Genomic DNA, 23423 nt, shown 5'->3' on the forward strand with positions numbered 1-23423 from the left:
GGAAATCCAATTTATGGCAAAATAAACAATATAATAGTAATCATATATAATATAATAATATTATAATATATAATCATTAGTACAAAATATTTGGTTTGAGATGTATATATAAACTTAATAATTTTTGTTATATGAAAAATATTTTATAGAAAAAAAATAAAATACAAGGTGATAGATTAATTATAACTCATATAATATCTAAAACATACTATAATTTTTTTTTTTGAAAAGTTAATAGTATCCTATGTTTTAAAGCTTCTAAAAGAAATTTAAATTCTATTCCCTTTAGAAAATAGTATCAACTTATATTTTTGAAAGAAAACATAATTATTTAACTAGCTTAAAAATAAGAAAATTTCACTAAGAAAAGATTCGGTTAACTTTCGAACCTGCATTTTAAAAGTAATTAACAATTTACTATTCTTCTCATCCTATTATATAAGTGCTAATTTCTTTTAAAATACTAGTTCAAAAGTTGTTATTGTCTAGTCATTTACTTTTTTTTTAACTAAGTAAACATATATGTTACCTTTTAAAACACAATTTCAAATTGGAGAGACGGAGATAGTACCAAATATAAAATATAAAATATAGGATACTAAAAACTCCAGAAATAAATTAGGCAAATTTAACCAATTACCTTGTATACATATTTCTTTTATAATTTAAGATTAAAAACCAATATTACATTTGAAAAGGAATACAACAAATTAATTTAATCTGAAAAGCTTCTAGATTGCATCTAGCTTTCTAGATGCCAAACTATTTAAAATAAACAATAATAATACATATTATTTTATAAAATTTGGAAGGCAGGAATCCAATTATAATACATCTTAGTAAAATTTTTAGATAAAACTAAGTAGTATGTTGAACAATTTAATATTAAAATAATAACAAAATATTATGTATTCATACTATAAATTGGTACAATAAATTATAGAAAATATTTCAATAGCAATAGAAAGAATGGTTAAAAAAAGTTGGAATCTTTTCAACTATAAATAATGGATTACTTAAATGGTTGATAACCAAAAAAAAGTACTATACATACTGAGCTAGGTAAAAATAAATGATAAATATTAAACAGTTTTTAATTCTTCGTCACAAAGGACAGTGTTAATGCAGTTTTATAGGCTTACAAATTTTAACATCATCAATTTCATTGACATTTAGAGTCAAGGTCTGGGTTAATGATAAAGAGTGTTCATTAGATAAATGCAGAAGAGCAACAAAAACAAGTGGTACACTAAGGTCTTCTCTTTTGAAAAAATTTAATTTTATTAATAAATCTTTAAAGGACAATGCACTACTCCAATTGCTGGAAGAACTTGATATCTAAAACATAAAATAAATTTGATCAATTAAAATGAATAAATTACATAACATCTAGTGGTATAATAAGAAAGACTTAAAAAGTTTTGCCCCTCTCATTACTTTGCTAAAATTTTATTATAAGTAAAAAATTATTTCTATATTAGTCCTCCCCCATAAAAAAATTATAGGACCACCACTATAATTATCTTTAGTATTAAGATAGTAAAAATAACTTACAATACATTCCTTATTAATAATTTCTATTATTTGCTTTTTAAGAGTACCAATGTCTAAATGAACTTCCGGTTTACAAAAATCAACTTCTGAACAAAGCTAAAATTACAAAAAATTTATTATTAACAGTACATAAAACTTACTATAAATACTGTATAAATTATAGCATAATTTAAGATTGTATAATTTTTCAATATTTTTAAGTTAATTAAATTGAAAAGGCTCAATATTTATAAAATACTTGATGTAAAGTATTAAATAAAAAATATTTGCTAAAAATGAATGCATTAGCACTGCTAAGGCATAATGTTAAAATATAAAATCCTATTAGATAAAACATTTTAATCATACACAATATTTTTTATACATAAAATTCACAATGAAAGATTATGATTATCTTCCTCTTTAGTTTCAATATCTGGAGATTGATTAGGAGCTATCTTTCATTTTTCTTTTAATTTTTAAGTATGAGTCACACCCTTGCTCTTTTATTATTTGCTGTATACATAGTAATTCCTTAATTAAATCTTAGAAAATATTAGAGTTAATCTTTTATTATTTAACAATAATAGTTTTTTGTTGAGCAATTTTACCCAAAAAATCAATTTTCTACCATCATTCAACTTTTGATGTTCAAATGGAATCAATCTTGTATATTTTAAATAATATTCATTTGTAGTTTTTACCTTCAATACTATTTTTTAGAATCAATTTCAACAATTCTTTATGTTGTAATATTTAGTCTTTACATTCATTTCATCTTCTAACTATACTTTTAAATACAAGACTTCCTTATGATATTCATTCCTGTACTTCATTATTGGTTATTTTATCCATTCAACTTATCTTTAACATTTTCTAATAATATCACATTTCAAACAATTCTAATTTTTCTCATTCCTTTGTACACTGTCCAAATTTTGCAATGTAAAAGGTAATACTTCTTCAATATGTTTTGTCGTGTTTAAGCTTGATTATTAATGTGAGCAGCGTTTTCTTATTATTGAAATCTATTTTAACTTAGAAAATATGATTTATAATTCTCCCATTACTGCTAATTGCACTACTTAGATATGACAATTCATTTAGTTGTTTTACAATTTTATATCCTATAATTTTTACTTGTATTTTAATTTTATTATCTTTTTCACATACAAGTACTTCAATTTTCATATGTAGATCTTTATTTAATGTTTAATTCATGGTTCTGATTAGTTTATTTTTTTCAATTATTAATGTTATGTTATCTGTAATGTATAACATAATTATTTTCTATCTGCTTATCTTTGTACCTAGGCTAGTATTCACATTTATTCACTTATTGCTTCTTTTATATTATCTCATACTCCAAGAACTGCTATTCAATCTTTGTACACTTTGCACAAGTTATTTATAAATACGCTTTACTTCTAATTTCTTCATCATGTCAAACATTACCATCTGGTTCCCATAACCAAATGCTTTCTTAATGTTTACAAAAACTATAAATGTTGGTTTATCTTTCTTCATTATTGTCCTAAATGTTGGTACTGTTTTTCCAATATCCATATTATTTCTGAATTCAAATTGATTGTTCAATAATGTTTATTATATCTTTGATTCAATTTGTTGGAATATAATTTTTCACTGCTAATTTCTTTAGAATGGTGACATTTAAGCGGTTTAAATAGTTTTCAGGAAGTTTTCCTAGTTTATATATATATTTTTGTGATTTGTTTGAGTAATTTTTATTTTTTATTTTTTTTAAAGCTCCCATTTGATGTCATCAATGACTGCTATCTCTTCATAAATTTTATTCGTATTGAGTATTTTTCTTATGTATAAGTTTTTAAAGTATTACTTTGATTTTTTAGCTAATACTTATTGTTTGTATATAATCATGTCATATCTGTCTTCTATTCCTCTAATTCTAGACTAAAATATAGAATTATGAAATGGTATTGACGAGAATGTAAAACACAGAATTCAATTCAGATGGGTGAAATGGAAAGAAGCGTTTGGTGTGTTATGTGATAAGAGAATCTAACGAACCTGAAAAGTAAGTTCTATAAGACTGTAGTGAGACAAGCTATGATTCATGGTTCAGAGTGTTGGGCATTTGACAAAAGAATAGAGCAGAAAATGAGTGTATCATAAATGAGAATCCTTAGATGGATGAGTGGAGTGATTAGAGAAGATAGGATAAGGAACAAACATATAAAAGAAAGTATTAGTGTAGTGTCAATCGTGGATAAGATGAGAGAAAATAAACTAAGATGGTTTGGTCATGTTATGAGCAGAGAGGAATCTGAAGCTGTAAAAACAGTTATGGAAATGAATGTTAAAAAAAGTAGAACTAATGGAAAACCAAAAAGAGGTGGAGGTATATTATTGAATGCAATATGAGGACATCTGATGTGAGCGTAGATGAAGTAGAAGATTAGGTCAAGTGGAATTATACGATAAGAGTGGCCGATCCCAAGTAGTTGACATAAAGGCCAGAAAAAAGAACAATCTAGAATTACAGAAATAGTAATATTAATACATTTTTACAATTTTATATGCTTATTATCTTTTTCCTGACACCATAAAAATTTCTATTTCATCATATCTTTCTTCCATATAATTTTCTTTTGCTTATCTTGATTTTTTATTTAATTCATTTTTTATTGGATAGTACTTTTTTTGTCCTATATTATTCAGTCTTTCATACTTTCTCCTTTCCTTAATCATGTTAAGGATTTCTATTGTAATTCATTCCTCTCTTATCAAGATTTTTTTATCTAAGGTTTTTGTTGTAGTTTTTATAGTTACTTGTTTTACCATCTATCACTTATACTTCATAGCTGGGATGAGATTAAACATTTTTTTTTTCATTTAATGTCTAATGTTTTATAATGTTATCTTATAATTAAGTTTAAGTTATTAAATTTTTTTTAATGTTTAAACGTGTCTGCATTTTTATGTTAATTTTTTTTAACAGTTTTCTTTAAGGGTAAATTCTACTTTTACTTTCATAGACTTTTTTAAAAATAGAATTTGAAAATAGTTTATTTTAATTTTAATAAGAATTGTTTTTATTATAAATTGTATTAAGTTTCACAATATTTGGCGGTTGATATCACATGTTTTTTGTTTTTTTGGTTACGTTATGTAAATTTTTTTTGTTTTAAACATTATAAATATAGCGCTACTATTCATAACATTTTCTTACTCTAATCTATGATTTAATTATCAACAGACTTTCTATTTGTTTGCTCTATTGTTTTTTGTTTTCTAAGGTTCAAATTTCTAATTTGCCATAATATCATTCTTTTCTTAACTTATATTTTCTTAAATTTGGGGATTCTATTTTATCATAATTAAATTATGGTTACTCTTGGGTAGTTTTTGTTATATTTTGTTTGGTTAATGTTTATCACAACTTACTAATAATCAGGGGTAAACTATTTAAAAAGAATATCAGTTTAAATATTGTTAAAAAACTAAAGATACCTATAAAATCAATAAATAATATTTATTATTCATCAAAGTTATTAAGTAGAATAAAAATATTAGCAGATGAGGTGAATGTTTGGTAAATGCATAAACTATAAATAAATAAATATATATGATACTTAACAATAAAAGATATAAAATAATAATGAATACTGAATAAATATTTACCTTATTGGTAGTATAAGAATCATCACATTTACTATTTATATCTTGAATTTGTGACATTATGGGATCATCATTGATAATGCCACAATGACTGTCATTTAATGTATTATCATAAATTGACTCATGCAGTTCATTGTTGTTCTAAACATAAAAAAATTAGTTGAATATTAGATTGGTCCTTAAAATAAAAATTTTCAAAATTCGATTTATGCGCACCAAAAAATTGTTCTAATATGTGTAAAAATAAGCTGTGCAAAATTTGGTCTCGATAGGTTGAGGTTAACACGTACCGCAAGAGTTTGAAAATTCGATCAAAAGAGTAGTTTTTTAGTTATTACACTTTATCTCAAAATATATGATTTTTATGTATAAGTTTATAAGAAAGAAATTATACATGTAATTATTTACATAAAAAAGATTATTAGCAAAAAACTGTTAAGTCAAGTATATACCTCCTAAAAGTCATAAGTTCCATAAATATGTTTATCAATAAAATTCATATATTTCGGCAATTTAAGTATATATGATGAACCGTTCAAGTTATAAAAAAATTTTTCATTTAAAAATTGTTTGAAATTTAAGTTCCAATAAGAATTGTAGAAAAAAAAATGTTTAATGTGTTTTCTGGTGAGGTAATATAGACAACATATAAATAATAATCATTTTTCTATGATAATTATAAAAATTGACGATTTTTTTTTTCAAACTCAAATAAAATAAGTAAACAATTAATAAAATGCTAAAAAAAATTTGATAAATGATCTCTATGCTCATAAAAAATAATAAAATTAAATAATATTAAAAATAAAGACAATATAAAAAAAAATTTGTTTTTGATTGGATTATTGATTTTTATTCATCAATGTATGTTTAGAACTAACTCTATATTGTGATTTATAATCATTAATGACTTGTAGTAGAAACTGTTTTTGTTCTTCATCATGAGTTTTATGCCTCTTACTGCTATATTGTTTGTCACAAGATTAGATAAAACATTCAAACCATTTTGAAAGATTTTCAGCCCAGCTATGAGGATGAGTTTCCAAAAAATTAATTGGTATATTAAACTTTTTAACGATTCTGGTGATACAAAGTCATCAAGTTCTTTTTTTAAAAATAGTTTAGTATCATTTAGGTTTATTGTAATTTTTTTTATGGCGTTTTTATCTTGTTTTTGTGATGTCTCTCTTGATGCTTCAACCATTTTTAGTTTAAAATCTGTCCGTACTCTGTCATCAAAAAATGCTAAAGCTACATTTTCAGGTGACAAATACCATAAATGCCCTGAAAATTTCTGTGTTGCAGCTTTAGATATAAAAGAATCAGGATAATTAATTAAAACTTTTAAGAAACAAATCATTAAATGGTAATTATATGCAAATAGATTCCTCAAACCAAGCCTCGACATAAAGTTTTACCAAAAATACACAAATGTCACAAAATGCATGTTCTTCTCGTATTTTTAGCTTTAACTGTTTTCTGAACATGTATATTTTTAGCGATTAAACTTTAAAATTTAATAAAGCTTCTGACATCCATCTAGCGTGATGAAAAGTACCAGAGAAATGAAATTTTACACCATTAACACATAACTCGAAAAATTCTTTGGAGTCATTTCTATATTGTTGATGAATCATTTATGTTTCCAAACAAAATTTTATTACATTTGTTTTAGTGTGTTCAACTGCATTTTTTATAATTATAACATTGATACCAATATCAAAATTCAACAAATCTAGATTAGTCCAACTTTCTTTAAATTTTAAAAATTGGTATATTTGGACCAGTAGTACATAAATTAAGTTTAACCTCAAAAATATTTTTTAGTACTAATTCCGAAATATGTCTACGACATGGTAAATACAACACATTACTTTCTAGTTGTTCAAGCAACATACATTTCTCATTTAAGCGACCTGTATTAGACGTTGTTGTGTCACAACACAAGGTCTGTATTTTATCTTTTACACACCAAACTTGTAATAAATCAAAAATTGCCTGATTTTGACTTACTCCTTTAAATGATACCAAGATTGGCAATCGATCAACTTTAGCTCTATTCGTAATGTCTGGAAATAGTTTTCCATCCCAATGCAAGACAAGACTATTTTTATCCAAAAATTTGAAATAATTTTTTATTTCATTTGTCTTTCTCTTTCTAAAAATTAATCTTTCCCGTATAGTTGATTATTAACATTGATACGTTATTACCTAATACTTCAGCAGTAGAAATAATTAAATACACAGCATCACAGTCAGATATCTTGCATCAATCTAATGCAGAAAATAATTTAGGAGTCATAAAAGCTACAGAACCTCGTGTTTTTGAAGAATATGATGAACCAGACAATCATCTTCTGTTTCATATTCTGAGGAACTAAACAAATAAAACTCAACATTATCTAAAAAAAAATAATAATTTAAAATTAAACAATTGTACTTATTTTTAAAGAAAATTAAGTGAATTCCATTTCTGATAGTGAACGTTTATTTTGTTCTTTTTTTTTAACTCTTCATTTATTTTCCTTTTGAGACAACTTCTTGTCGATGCCTAACATGCTACCAGGTCTACCTTTCTGTCTTAGTAACAACAAAAACGTTTTATCTTCCTTAACTTTCATCATATCTAATGCATTAGAATGAGAAATATCAAATAAATTGTTTAACTGTGTCCGTATATTGACTGATTTTATTTAAATGATTATTGGTAGTTCTTTTTGACAATTTTTGAAGTTCTCTTAAATTTGAGTACAATTTTTCAAGTAATTACACACAGCAATGTTCTTCCCTAATCGGAATTCTAGCTTTATGCCAGAATAATGAAACTTCAGCAATAACTAATTTAGCACTTTCATGCAAATTTAACTTATCATGTTTTGTACAAGTTGTAAAATAAAACACTTAAAGCGTGTTTATTCGACAGCAATTTACTGCCTACAATTTTATTTGTAATATTATCTATTAAATAAATTTCATCTTGTTTACATAAATTTATGCTTCACGAAGCATTTATAACAATTTATTTCATTAAAATAAAAATTTTTTTAAATAATTTAATGTAGGTATTAAAATTTCCAAAAAACTAAAAATTGATACAATAAATAAAATAAACACAAAATACAGCATACTATTACTACAACACTATTTTAACTTAACAGTGTCATCAATACATTGTCATATTACAACGAAATTAATAATACAATGAAATTACGATTACTGGTAAGAGTACTTTTTATTATTATATTATGGTATATTACACATTTCATTATTTACCTATTGCCAATTTTAAATAGATTGAAAAATTTTTTATGCATTAAGATCATTTTCAAATACTTTTTTTTAGTGTTTATATGGATTAGCAAGTATATGTTATTATATTATGGAAAAAATTGTCAATTTTTTTAATTATCATAGAAATATGATTATTACTTATAAGTTGTTTTCATTAACTCGTCAGAAAACACGTTAAAAATTTTTTTTTCTACGATTCTTATAAAAAAATAAATTTTTAATAACTATTAAATGAAAATTTATTTATTTTAAAATTCTTACTTCATGATGTTGAGAATAGTCTTTAACTTCAATTTTGTTTTTTTTATTCTTTTCTCTTAACCACCAATTTGGCCGAATTTCAGTGTGTTCTAAAAACATAAATCTAAAAAAATAATGTATTAATACAACGTATATAATAAAAGTAATATTACATGTATTAATTTATTTAAAGTAAAAATTTATCAGAATAATGAAATATTACAAAATTATAAAAAAATCATCAACTTAAAGTGGATGCATTTTTGACATAAAATATTGCTGATATTATAAAATAACTTACTTGTGTTTTATATCAATAATTATTCCTTTAGTATCACCTAAATTATCTAAAGCGTCCCATTTTTGAAGTATTCTTGGGAGTAATGTTTCTTTACTTTGAGTATTATTTTCTAATGTTTCAGCTATTTTATCAATTTTTGTCCAATTTAATTTTATTGTTTCATTTAATATTTTGTTACGACGTCTAGGTGTTTTTGGTTGTTTGCATATTTGACTTATATCATCAATATCTATTTCATTACTTGGATCCTTAATATTTTTACGATCATCTAGGCATTTTTATGAATTTTTTTTTTTAATTTTCACAGATATATACATTTAAGGTGATGCAATAAGAGTTACTAATGAAAAAAATCTATCATCATCTAAATTTTTTTATTTATATACTAGGAAACTCGTGTGATATTTCAAAAACATTTAAAATGGTCATACTACGACTCAATTGAATGTTATGATGATTGATTAGATATTGAATAACATTAAAGGATTTTATTTAAATATATAATTTTACTAAATTACATGGTTTGCAAGATTTGAGTGCTTTGACCATAGCATGTGTTTTCCAAGCTTTTGGACCTTTCCATTTTGCTAATAACTGAGGGTTAAAAAAGCTATAATCTCTTTCAATATCATCCATACAATTTAAAAGTCTACTAATTTCTGGCTCATTATTTTCTAGTGGACTGATATCTGTATACAAAATATAATTATTTGTCACATATTGATTGAAATTTAAAATTTTTATTAATTTTTACCCATTGCATTACAGTCATCATAAGTACATGTAGAGTTTGGTAATAATACATCTGTTTGCATGTTTTGATATGGGTGATCATTTGGATCAAACCGATTTTCTATACCTTCTAATTGAGGCACTAATTCTCCAATATTTATCTTATCTTCTTCTGATAAAAAACCACAAAAGTTAGGGCAAATAGTTTGTTTTGAAAACATACCTTGGATATAAGCTAAAAATAATAATAATAAAAGAAAATTAACCCTATATCTACCCAACCTTATAGTAATAAATTAATAATACATTTTTTTATTTTTTATGTAGTTGTAGATAATAACACTTTATTTTTAATTTAATTATATGTTAAGCATGTAAAAAAACTTGTGTTATAAAAAAAAATACTACAATTTACATTCTAACTCTACTTATCTAAAAAAATATATGGTAATTAATAAAACACTAATCACTCAATTTCTCTTAAAATCATAATTATGTTAAGAACATTATATTGGTTTCAAATATTTTTAATTTTATCAGTTATCAATTATTTTTTTAATTCATTTCTTATACCTTAGTTATATCCATTTGAAAAATAGGTTAGGTATGGAAATGATAATATATCTCATTATACATTACTTGGCCACATCTCTTTTCTCGCCTAAGTATAAAAATGTTAATAATTTCCGAAGTACTGGTCAAAAAGTTGATATCAACTAGTTATTTTCTTAATTAGATAATTTTTTATTTTATAAGCTAATTAAATATACAGAGTAATTAAAATAACAAATAATTATTATTGTAAGTTAATTCTTTTTGGAATTTTTTATATTTCGATTTACTAATAAAGTATATTATTAAAATTCATTCTTTATACATTATATGGTATCAGCTTTATTTTTTTAAATAACAACATACATATTTAAATAGCTTATAAAATAAAAAATGATCTATTTTATATAAATAGGTTAATAGCAATTTTTAATCTGTTATTTTGGGAGTCATGAATATTTTAAAATATTGAGTGAAGAAAGAGCGTATCAGAGTAATACGTAATAGTAAAGATAACACAACCCACACCTCACCTCAACTTAATATTTTAAGATACTTATAACTTACAAAATAATAGGTAAAAATTGCTATCAACTAGACAATTTCGTAATTTTTTATTTTGTTAGCTAGATTAATATGTATGTTACCATGAAAAGAAATTAATTTGACAATATCATTAGGTTTAAGGAATGAAGTAGAATAGTATAACTGATAAATCAAAATATGTATAAAACTAAAAAATACCAAAAAGAATTCTTTTAACATGATTACTATTTTAAGAAAAATTGAGTGGCTAGTGTTAAAATATTCACCTTGTATTTAAAATGTATCATATTTTATTTATAAATTTCAGTTTTAATTATCATTTTGAGCTTATTGGTTTTAATATTATGATCTAAACTGAATTCATATTGTAGTTTTTGAAAATCAATTAAAATTTTTTTTCTAAAAATCTAGATTGATTAAATAATGAGCTAAGTTTGTCAAAAAATAATACAGCAATATGATAATTTTTTAACTTAATTTACAATATTATTATATTAATAATTAATTTAAAAAATAATAATTAAACAAAAAATAAATAATTGTCTTACATATTGAGTAGTAATTTTTTTCATTATTTATTGTTTTTACTTTAGAATTATCAAGTTCTTCTTTTAAAGAAGTATTTAAATATAAAGATATTGGATAATTTGATGGTCGGCCCAAATCAAAAAGTTCATTAAAATCAAAGTTAGAATTTTGTTTTATGGTAGGATCAGCCAGTTGATTTACTTCAGTTTGTTTACGTTTTAATTTGTCAGCCACTGTTAACATCATTTTAAGCCTCTAAAAAATATAATATATATGAATATGAAAAATTTAAATAAGTTAACGATGGAATTTACCTTAGGTTTTTGAATTTTAATGGGTTCATTGCCATCATTTAATTTTGCCATATCTTTTTTAAATTTAATTGCTCTTACTTGCTCAACCAATTTACTAGTGTTTTCACTAAAATTATCTACCCTAAATCCATATATTTTTGCACTAGCCTCAAGGTTATCAGCCATTTCTTGAAACTATTAGTAAATTAAACTTTAAATAAATTTATATTCAAACAATGTATTTGCTGCATTTGTCATTAAAGAAAATGTTTTAATTATAATTTTTTATAGGCATATCTTTTGATTATTAAGTTATTTTAATTAAAAAACTAAATTAGAAAAAATCATTTTAAGCTTTAAAAGGTATTGGATTGTAAGCAATATTTTTGTGTAAAATGATATATTAAAGTTAAAATTTATTTACACATTTTATCAAACAATATATTAAATAATCTTAAAAGCAGTATTAATTTTAATAAGTGTATTTCATTCTTATTGAATGATTTTAGAGAAATAACATATTGTTATGTTTAAATTTCAAAATTGGTCGCAAGTTAATATTTTTAGCAAACACTTTGTAAGAAGCCTATTTTTAAGTATAGGAAATTTAATATTTTTTACTATGGTGCATGGAATAATTCAATAATCAATTATGAAAATATATTTTCAGTTCCTGTGAAAAAACAAAAATGACACTTACACTTGTTACCTATTAGATTATTATATACAATATGTAAAACATAATATAAATATATACTTTACAAAAGTATATTTATACTAGTAAATTAGTTAGAACTCTTCATAAAATTCATGATGATTTCTGTTAATTGAAAAAAGTTTTATGTTTCTTTTTCTTTATTTAATATTAATTCTGTTATTGTCATGTTATTTGAATGTATAATTTTAAAGTTGCTTAAAGACTAGAATTGAGATAAAGACTCAAAATTTTAAGCATAATTTTCTTTTGTATCCTATACAAAATAAGGGACATTCTAGTGTATATATTGTATTTCTAAATATTTTGAAATAATTTGTTTTAAATGCATAGTGATTTCTTACAAATTATTCAACAAAATATAAGTACTTACTGAACAAATATCTGCATTATTTGTTTGCTTATTTTTTTCTAACCAAAATGCAAAATGTCCAATTAAATCAATGTCAAAAGCATTTGACGCATTTATTTTCTACGAAAAAAAAAACATTATTGAAGAATTTCAATGAAAATAATTTTAATTTATTACTTTAAACTTTAATACAAGACTAAAAATACTAAGTTTAAGGGGTAATCATTAGTATCATTTTGACTGAAAAATGTATGAATATTTTTGAATCAAAATTAAACATTTTTTTTTAGAATCATAAAAGTTTATTTTATAAATATACACACTAACAGATATTATTTTAACAAATTAATACAATAAGTAAGACAAAGAGTAAATTTTTTCTGAAATTGTTCTTGAAACTTTACTTATGGTTATAATTAAATGTTAGATTCAAATTAAATAAAAAATAATTTTTAAATGTAGCTTAAAAATTTTAATTAATAACTATTGTTTGATATTATGTTATTCATATTTTTTGCTGCTGAAATTATACAATGGATTAAAATACTAATATTTTTATATTTTTACTTACATTTTCTAAACATAAATTTCGAAACATTTTTATCTTCATATTTAACTGTTCAGATGTAAGATGTTCAAAATATTCATCGTCATCAGTTAAAATATTTTTTTGGCGTGATTTCTATAAAAATTAAAAAGTTAATTCAACATAAATATATTTCAAATAAAATATAAGATTTACCGCCATATCCGTCTTGGTTATTTCTGCAGTCTTATACACACTAGGACTTTCGCCCGCGTCATATACCTTTGAATTAACGTCCAACAAAACCATTTGTTCAATTAAACATTAGTTGAAATAAAAAAAATTATAACGGTGTCATTCAAAGTAATATAGCAAATTAATGTAAAATTTCAAGAATGAGAAAAACATATCAGTTTATTTTGAATGTGATAACAACACTTGACAGTTAACGGCTAATACTGAAAAGAACAGCATGGCCAACATATGTGTGTACCAAATAATGAACGAGAAACGCATGCGTACAAGTTGATAATGTCGAGGAAGTTATTTCTATTTTTTATATTATCTTTTAACGTGTGCCATTCTAAGAATTTTGTCCTGAGAAAAAATGATCACCGAGGACGACACAACATTTTCTGACCGATATTTACAAAATAGAGTGACCTTCGGGTTACTTAACACCTAATATAATAAAATAGAGGACTTCTCTAACATATGATCAGTTAACCATGAAACTGAATGATTGGCATACAAGTTAAAAAATCAATGTAGAATAGCTGACTTAAATAATGAAAAAATATTTAATAACATTGTTTAATTAGCAGTCGCGCTTGCCCCTTATATTGGAGCAAATGTGACCTTCATTTTTATTTTACTTTAATAAGCATTGGAAAGTTGAATTTAAATTTGTTTAAACATTTAAGTTAGTATATATGATGGTATTATGATAGTTTTTATGTTATATGTGATAATTATTTAACAAATAATAATACACAAATCATTTTATGACCATTTAAGTATAAAAAAAGCGTACACACTTCCGCCATACCTTACTTTAAATAAGACTAATATTAAGGTTAAAAATTAATTTGATTGAATTACAAATATTAACTGACATATTAAATAAAATTATAATAAAAATAGATATAGTTTATAATAAATATAAATTAATAGTATAAAAATCTTATAATTTTTTTAAATTTAAATTCATTTAGAGCGTTTTTAATTATATGGAAGAATGTTATTATGCTTCTTTTAAAATAATGCTGTTGGGAGAAGTGGCGTATTTAGAAATTTTGTATAGGGATCCAGATAGCTTTAGAAAGTAAAGTAGTGGAGAAGTTCACCCCTCCATTACATCCGATGTTATGAGTTTATGTTTATGGGCAGTCTGGACCCCAGGCTCCTTCCTCGTAAATACGCTATTAGTTGGGAGCTATTGCCTCCCTATGCCAATACTTAAATAAAAACCTGAGCATAGTACAACATATTATTAATATCTATTCGCTTAGACAATGTCAAAATATTCATATTGGATACTTTGGTATAAACTTATGTTATTTTTATTTATATGGTACGCTTAAGTTTTAATTTAATGAATCTTAAAAGTAACGAATAACAATGGTTTATAGATATAATTCTTAGGAGTGAAGATTAGATAAATGTTTGATATTTTTCATTGAAAAATGAATATTCCCGTGATCCATTCTAACTAAAAAATATTTTCAACTTGAGTAACATTTTTGTTTTTGTATGTTCACGAGTAGGGTATTTTAAAAGATTATTTCAATGGGTTATTTGAATAAAAGACTGAATTAGACGACTTGGGGCGTAACCCGATGCTAAACACATATATTGTTTACTGTGTATCATGTAAAGCCAAGTATCATTTTCAATGAAAAGTACTCGCCGTTGATTGATTGTTTTCATGGCGAAATAATTACGGTGATTTGTGACTGTGTCCCGACACAGCTTACTGTTGTTTTCCTTAAATTAGAACGGAGATGATGATTTTGAATTAAAGAAACTATTTAAAAGATATTGAAAACACACGATTTATACATTGTATATTCTTCACTATAATATCTCTGGGTAATAACGTGTATTTACACTAAAACATACACACACAAATAAAGAAATGATAAACTTTATTATATAGATATAATTATATATAGCTTCTAAATAATTTAGTTCAATTTAAGTATAAAATAAAAACACGACATTTTTGAAGGAGTTCACATTTGAAATATTCAACGATAAATAAAATGATTCCTACTGAAAATTTAAGGTTTAATTGCACGTCAAATGATAAAATTTTGTTAGTCACGATAAACATATTGTTCACTAATACATCGATGGGTATCTCAACAATTTAACGCAATAATCAATTTGTTTAATTAAAAAGAAAGTATTTTAACATTGAGTTAATTTTTTAGGTTAAAATATATTTCATATATGGTCATATTTATGGAAGGATATAGTTGGAATACCAGTGGCATAATTACGATTTCGTTATAAGGAGGGATGTACGTGAGGACATTTTCACTTCTCTTTCCAAGCAAAAAAATTGTAATTTCCCCTTGACTAGGAAAATGAATGGCTGATAACGTCTTTTGTTTTTTATGTTCAAATTTAATATACCATTTTTCTTCAACATAAGTAGTTTTTTTTATAAGCAATTAATAAGAATACTTATTGATAATACATGATACTATATTGTAATGTTTTACTATAAATTTAAAATTATAGTAAAATATTAAATATCATAGTTGTAAAATTTATATTTTTTTAGTAGCATTCAAAAAACAGTGTAAGAGTGCTTAATTTTTTTGTCTCGTTTCTTTAATAATATATATATATATTTGATGTCGAGGCACTTCGGAACTTGAAATATGCTATTTCTCTATTTTATCAATACACGTTTTAGTGTNTCGGAACTTGAAATATGCTATTTCTCTATTTTATCAATACACGTTTTAGTGTATTTATTGCCATTTATCGTATAAACTGTGTGATATTTATAATAATAAGATACATAACTAACTAGGCATTAAATAACTATGTTATATTAAAAATATGTTCTAGCAAACAGTTCTTTAATAATAAAAAACAATTTATACAATAAATACAATATAAAAGATTAGATAGGAAATGTTATAATTTAATAATTTAATTTTTAAATAAATATATAAATAATATAATGGCTCCTTGAGTCAGATGAAGACAATCTTTAAATTTTCTGACTAAATTTTTATAAAGACTAAATTGTCAACTATCTACGCCGATACGCTGAGTGTGAACTACCACCGGCTGACCCAGGAGGTCCATAAGATCCAGAAGGTCCATACGAAGGAATGTGAACTTCAGCTGGGTTTGCTTTCCATGGGCTCTCGACAACTTTATATTGTGTACTATTGTGTTTGTTATTTTTTAAGAACATGATAAACTGAATGATTTGAATGACCACGCCAATGAAAGTTAATGCAACAGCTTTGAATGCAAGCATGTGACCAATCATTCCCATTATATGGTTAACGACCATTTTGAAATAGCTTAAACCAAAGTGCATCATTTCCATTTTATTTTTTCCACCACCTTCACCGCCTTTGTTTTTCTTGCCCCTACCTTTAATAAAAGGAGTGTTTAATATATTTTATAAAAGATAATTTATCAAAAAAAATGCGTGTCAAAAAGAAACATGTAAAAATAATTAATATAAGAATAATATTTTCAAATAAAATTGGAGGTTGAATGAAAGTTAATTGTTTATGATGATAATATTTTTAATTGTACTATTCATATATGATTATATTAATATGTACAAAATGATCCATTTATCATAAACCATTTAATTGCGCGCTAGATGCGCCCATGTATTTTATATGATAATGAAAGCACATTTGTACCTGAAACAACATCATAATCGGAGTCTTGGATATTTTGTGGTACAGATAGTGGATTGGCATCAGAGACATCTTCAGAAGCGAATCGACTTTGACGTTCAGCTAATGCACTGCATACCACTACAGCAACCAAAAATGCTAAGATAATTTTATTCATTTTTCTAAGATTTATCTGAAAAAATATATAAAAATGTTAATATTAATTAAATATTTTTGTGAAAAATTAATATTTAAACTACATCTATTGAATTCATTTTACGTTAAATTAATTATGGTTCAAGTCATAAAATATTCTGTTTAACATACTAACATTATCAATTGAAAATCGTTTTTGTATTTAACTATAAAATCTAATATTACAAAACAGTATGTATTCCTAATCCAGATAATTTCATTGTACTCCAAGTTCTATATTGTGTATACATTGTATATATAAAACAATATTACATTAGAACGAGTTAATAAATATTATTGTTAGACTAGTTTTATTTCATTTTTTTTTTTTTTTAATGTAAGATTTAGAAAACTTGATTCTTAAATTGCAAACAAACTTGTATCAAATAATTATTATAACTTTTTTCATTGTATAGATCCGGAATTTCGTATTCTGAACATGGTAACGTGGTATGCAGTAACTTTCATAGAACTAATTCACAATTGTTTATAAATCTAATGTCAATAAGTATATTTAGTGATCATATATTAATAAGACACAACTTTTTCCGTCCTATCAAATAATGTCGACAACTAAAAAGTATTTTCATTCACAATATAAAAGTATAGAGAAGTTACTTGAACCTATACATAATAGGAAAACTATTCTATTGAAATTTCATTTTTATAAGTCAAAAAACATTTAAAAACTTTTAAACGAGAATTTTAAAGAACTTATTTAGTTTTTATTTTATAAAGCGGCAATGTTAAAATTTTCGATCTTGAACCTCCTACGCGCGAGATTTGGATGAAATAAAAAACACATCATTTTATAAAAACCAATAGTTATTACGAATTGTGCGCAGATACTAAAATGCAATATGTATGCAAAACGAACAATGATTGCCTTTGGAATGCTGTACTGGTGGTGTCTTTTGGGAGAGCCCTCAGGCGATCTAGGGATGATATGTCGATCACTGTTATAGCGTTGTTTATTTTTAAAATAGGTACATAGGATTTACAGGTCACACTTGGCCCATACATTTATTTAGGATAGGCTATTAGATTATTCACCGTGCGAATTTAATTATCATCTCCGAGTTCCATTGGCATATTCAATGATTTGCATAGAATAATGGTTAACACAACACATGTGAACTATTATTAGTAAAATTACACATTTCTTTTATAGAAGAACATAAGGAGTACGTGTGACGCCGACGTTGTGGATAGTTGTGTTGAACAATAACGAGGAGAATTATGCTAATACGTATGAAGAAATATATTCAATGCCCATAAATTTCTATAATGGGCAACAACACTAACAAAAATGAATGCCGTGAGCATAACGAAAAAAAATTGTCCTCGCGATGTCCGATATTGAAAACAGGAGCTCTTTACACTGTTTTGCGCGTATAATCATTAATGCAACGCAAATGGCACGAAACGCTTAATAACAGTAATAATATCACTATGATCGACCAACACAAACATTAGAAGAGCCGCTTTAACAACATGCACACATCGTATTCTCATTGTAAATTATACGGCCGCCCTTTCGCACATTACTTTATACCGACTATTGTTTTAATTGTGTTCATCATAGTAATCGACGCGAAGTACGACGTGTGTTAATGTACAGGTATACTGTGTGAAGAAACCGTTCAACGCCATTCCAGTCGCGTCTCGTCCGGAAACGGAACCGCCAAAATACCAACAGTGCTAAACGCAGGGAAACTTTCGGCGTTGACACTATTGTTTACTAATGATGCGACTTGACCAAGTGTGTGGAACGTATTTAAAGTGCCCTACCCTTACCGCGATAATAATTCACGAGCAAATATAACACAGCACACAACCGTTGTGTATAAATTTATTTGAAATTGACAGGTTACTGTTAAATGGAAGTGAAAGATTAATGCCTAAAAAAATGATTTATTAACATAGTCGACGTTTGTGATTGATCGAGTGATTTCTACTTGCTTTAGATTTTCATCATTGTGCTTGAAAGTTTCATTTAGATTTAATTCCTTAATTAATAACAACATAACAATTACAACTCATCTAATTTCAGTTTAATTACATTTTTCTCAGGCATCACACATATACTATACTAAAATAAAATTATCACTTTTAAATTAACTTTTTTGAATATTTTTATTTCATTTTCTATCATCCCGACCAATTTAAGAAGTATGACGAACGAGTCTTTACCACGTTTGTCTATCATATCATTTGAACTTTAAATGATTTTCCACGTTGTGAATAAAAATTAAATATTTATTACAACAAAAAAAAAACAATGCGACCAAATATATATAACGCGAAAATGTTCAGAAAAAAACCTAGTCATATATTTCTACCGCTCCAATGATTTCCTTTCATTAGATATGATAAAAAAAAACAAAACAATAAATTTTGATTTGAATTTAAAAAATTCGTCACCCATACTTACATTATAACTATTGTAATTGTGTCATTGCGGCAACACTGTGGATATATGTGTAGATATCGTATACATAAATCTAATATAGACCTTACATTATGTATCATATATGCATTGTACATGTCAAGAATACTTAATTTGAGAAAGTCATTGCAGTTAGTGATCCGGGTTAGAAAATTAAAATTATCACGCATTGATATAATATGAGAAGAAATAAAACATATAATGGCTAAATGTCAACGCTAAATTATACAGTATTTGTACTAAAGATTGAAAAGTTCTGTTAGAAAAATTACTCAGCATGATGTAATTAGGACAAGTATAGATAATATCTGATAGTGAATAACATCACTGTTATAAAAAAAAATACGATCAAATTTGTTAAATCTCACAATTTATGTATTTGTGATTTTATAATTTAAAATTTCATTCAAATATGAAGAAGGGCTTTATAAATTCTATACTTGGTTGAAAATAACGTAATTTTTACATTGAAGGCCGATTTTTCACAATGGAAGTCTAAATTTTTTATTTTAATATTGTAAAACATATCAAAATCTTTAATTTGGTATAGATTTAAAATTGTCAGAGTTTCCGGAACATTTTCAAAAATTGATTTGAACATTTTTACCCGTATAAGTAGTTTTTTTTAGCCTCTCGTGTACCCAGGTTTCTCTTCGGATTTCCGCAAAAAGCATACTAAATGAAAGTTTATTGTCTCTATTATATTCTAATAAAATTTCATTTAGATAAGCGTTAAAAAAAAAAATTATATCAGTTTTAAAATCCAGAAAAATAGTTTAAAAAGCTAAAAAGTCCATATAATTATTGAATTCATCCTTACACAAAGTTATTTAATACTATCTTTAATGTCATTTATCACGAATCCATATTTCATAGGCATAATGTAACCATACCGAAATGTTACGACTAATACGAATCCAACTGTAATTTGATTAATCTGTTCCCATAAAATATTATTACAAGCACTGAATAAATCTTTTTATCGAATAATTAATGAGATGGTATGTGTAAAATATGCATTGAGTTGTAAATTTTACCAAATAAATTTTGGTATTTCGTAAAAGCATTAATGACATATCGTTCAACTTAACTATGTTAATATTGTTAATCAAAAATTATACCTCGACTGTGTGCATGAAAAAAAAAAAAATAAATCGATGACTGTGAGTAATAGACGCATAAGTAATGTAGAATATCAGTAAAATGTAGTTGAACAAATGGAAAAGAAATACTTAAAAATGTAAAATTTGTTTAAAATAAAATAAAATAAAGGTACTGTAAACATTTCACTATGCTGGTTATGGTATGGATATTTTCAAATACTATTTATATAATTTAAAAAATTTCTCGATATATATTTATTAAAAATGTCCGAATGATATACTTTTTGGGGTAGTTATTTAGCAGAAACTGCTACAGAATATATCATACAAAAATTTTGAAAATAGACAATTAATTTCAGTAGATTTATCATTTTCCGCAATCTTTTTAACTCCTACATTCTAGTTGTTGTCTTGGTTATACAAAAGTTTTAACAGCCAATTTACTTTTTACGCAATACATCCAAACGCTCGCTTTAACTGTTATTCCAAACAGATTATGATTGTTAGACACAGAACATGACCAAGAACACTGTAAGTTAGAAAATTCTGGCAGTAAAAAATATCGCGTCAACAAATAAATGGATGTTCATAAAGGTGACCGTAAGTGAATTACTCGAGTTACAAAAATAAAAGTTAAAATTTAATCTAGAGCTAACACAGATTTGTCAACTAAAATTGAAGTTTTAAATTTATATTCTCAACAACCACAATTCAACTAGATTATTATGTTCTTAGTCCTTATAAAGAATATTTTAATTAAATACTTGAATGAGAAAACAAAATCGTTTCCCGGTATGAAATGGCTTTGATTATTTAAATTCATCATTTAGAGATTTATTAACTAATCTAATCGGGAAAAATGGAATTGTCAATTATAAGTTGTTTCATAATAAAAATTTAAATAAAATCAGAAAATAACTATAAAATTATAGAACAATCGACTTAATTGCTACAGCAAATGCATAATAGAAGCAAATATACAAAGTTATTTGGTGTTAAAACTGATTACCTGTAGGTGTCAAAACATGGCACCATTACCTTGTACCTATTCTAATTTTCGAATCGATTTCATGGCATGTCATACAATTCTATCGAAAATAGCATATATATTATATGGATTTGTGTATGACAGTTGTTTGGAAGGCATTTAATATTAGTTTCAATGCGAAGATAAGATGGTATTTAGTAGAAAAAACCTTAACTTTTTTTCTGGTTTTCGGAAACCTGCGCATTCTAAAACTGAAATAGAGAGGCTTCAAGAATTATTATATTTTTATAATTCAATCGACAAAACGCAAGAAATATTTTTGAATAATAAGTTTTTAAATACAAAAATATCTTGGTTTATATAACGCGTTGTTTATTTTCTTGGTTGGTGTTTTTTTATTTTAGTGTTTTTAATAGCTATTTGTTAGATGGAAAGAGTTCCGTCAAATTAAACTAGCGAAACCAATTAAATATGGAATCGAGCACTAATAATTTTCTTTTTATTGCAACGTTATGACGACAATGTTGATCTTCACAGTTTCATTGTATTTCTCAGATGATATCATTTCATAATGAAGGCAGATCAAAAAATATTTGATAAAACTTACAATTTATCACTTTCATTAAGAAAAATTTATATCATTATAGTGGTTATTATCTAAGTTAAAACAAAAATGTAATAAGCAATAACAAATAACGATAGGCTATTTAGTAAAATGATTATAAAGTAGTAATTATCAATAGTATTTTTTTTACCAGTTTAATTTTTGTTAATGATAATGTAAGAGTTTAAAATTTCATTATTATCTAAAAATGTTTCGAGTCAAATTGTATACTTAGGTTTAAATTTGAATTTATTTTTACACTTCAATTCATTGATGTATAAAATTATATTAAAATGAACACATGGCATTACCTGTTAACTCCAACGGTGTACACTAATACGAACTGATACTCAAACCAATGAATAATGAAAGACCGTACACAACTATTCGCGGTACGTGAGAACGACAAACACCGAAACTGTACGTATTCTCTTTTATACTGATTTTTGCAATTTACTGTAATGATTTCTGTGACAAGAACGTCGATCGAATGATACACTAGACGAGTGTGCGAGTAGTATTTAATTGATTCCCACCATCCAAATTTGGGGCGGCTGCTGTGTGCGAAAGCGAGCGTGGAAAGCCAACACCGGTTGCAGACGACCATGCGGTCCTACCGGTTTGTAGTGGATGTTTCCTATGTTCTTTTTTCATTTTTTAATATCATGTACACGTGCTTATTTACGCGACATCCGAAAATTATTGGCCACGTGTTCGGATCTATGCCATTCATTAGAATCTACGGAGGCTGGTTGCTATTGGCACTTAGGTAAAGGTCAAGTACTTTTGTAACTTTGTAAAACAGGAAATTGCTTTCTAAAAAAAAAAAAAAAATGATTAGTATTACGAACAAGCAAAAATGTTTCTAGAACAGTTTTAAATGTTTAAACGCAGGAACGAGTTGAGATCATTTTCGTTTTTAGGTTTTAAAACA

The 23423-nt window shown here is 25.2% G+C and overlaps 2 protein-coding genes across 2 annotated transcripts; both read right to left on the reverse strand.

Moving 5' to 3' along the window:
* Nucleotides 1-1051: 1051 nt before the first annotated feature.
* Nucleotides 1052-13734, reverse strand: LOC126898976 (condensin complex subunit 2-like). The gene is made up of 12 exons (XM_050673416.1): nt 13486-13734; nt 13315-13425; nt 12765-12863; nt 11698-11871; nt 11404-11638; nt 9780-9992; nt 9544-9714; nt 9026-9293; nt 8746-8848; nt 5197-5334; nt 1555-1650; nt 1052-1338 (listed from the first exon to the last, which is right to left on the reverse strand). Exons 1-12 carry the CDS (start codon nt 13576-13578, stop codon nt 1120-1122), a joined length of 1920 nt encoding a protein of 639 aa, XP_050529373.1. The 5' UTR covers nt 13579-13734; the 3' UTR covers nt 1052-1119.
* Nucleotides 13735-16408: 2674 nt separating this feature from the next.
* Nucleotides 16409-22992, reverse strand: LOC126898987 (uncharacterized). Its single transcript, XM_050673435.1, has 3 exons — nt 22801-22992; nt 17175-17343; nt 16409-16893 (listed from the first exon to the last, which is right to left on the reverse strand). Exons 2-3 carry the CDS (start codon nt 17326-17328, stop codon nt 16541-16543), a joined length of 507 nt encoding a protein of 168 aa, XP_050529392.1. The 5' UTR covers nt 17329-17343; nt 22801-22992; the 3' UTR covers nt 16409-16540.
* Nucleotides 22993-23423: the final 431 nt, after the last annotated feature.

This window comes from Daktulosphaira vitifoliae, unplaced genomic scaffold, assembly GCF_025091365.1.
Source record: "Daktulosphaira vitifoliae isolate Bord-2020 unplaced genomic scaffold, ASM2509136v1 Scaffold_2, whole genome shotgun sequence".
In the NCBI taxonomy this organism is placed as follows: domain Eukaryota; kingdom Metazoa; phylum Arthropoda; class Insecta; order Hemiptera; family Phylloxeridae; genus Daktulosphaira; species Daktulosphaira vitifoliae.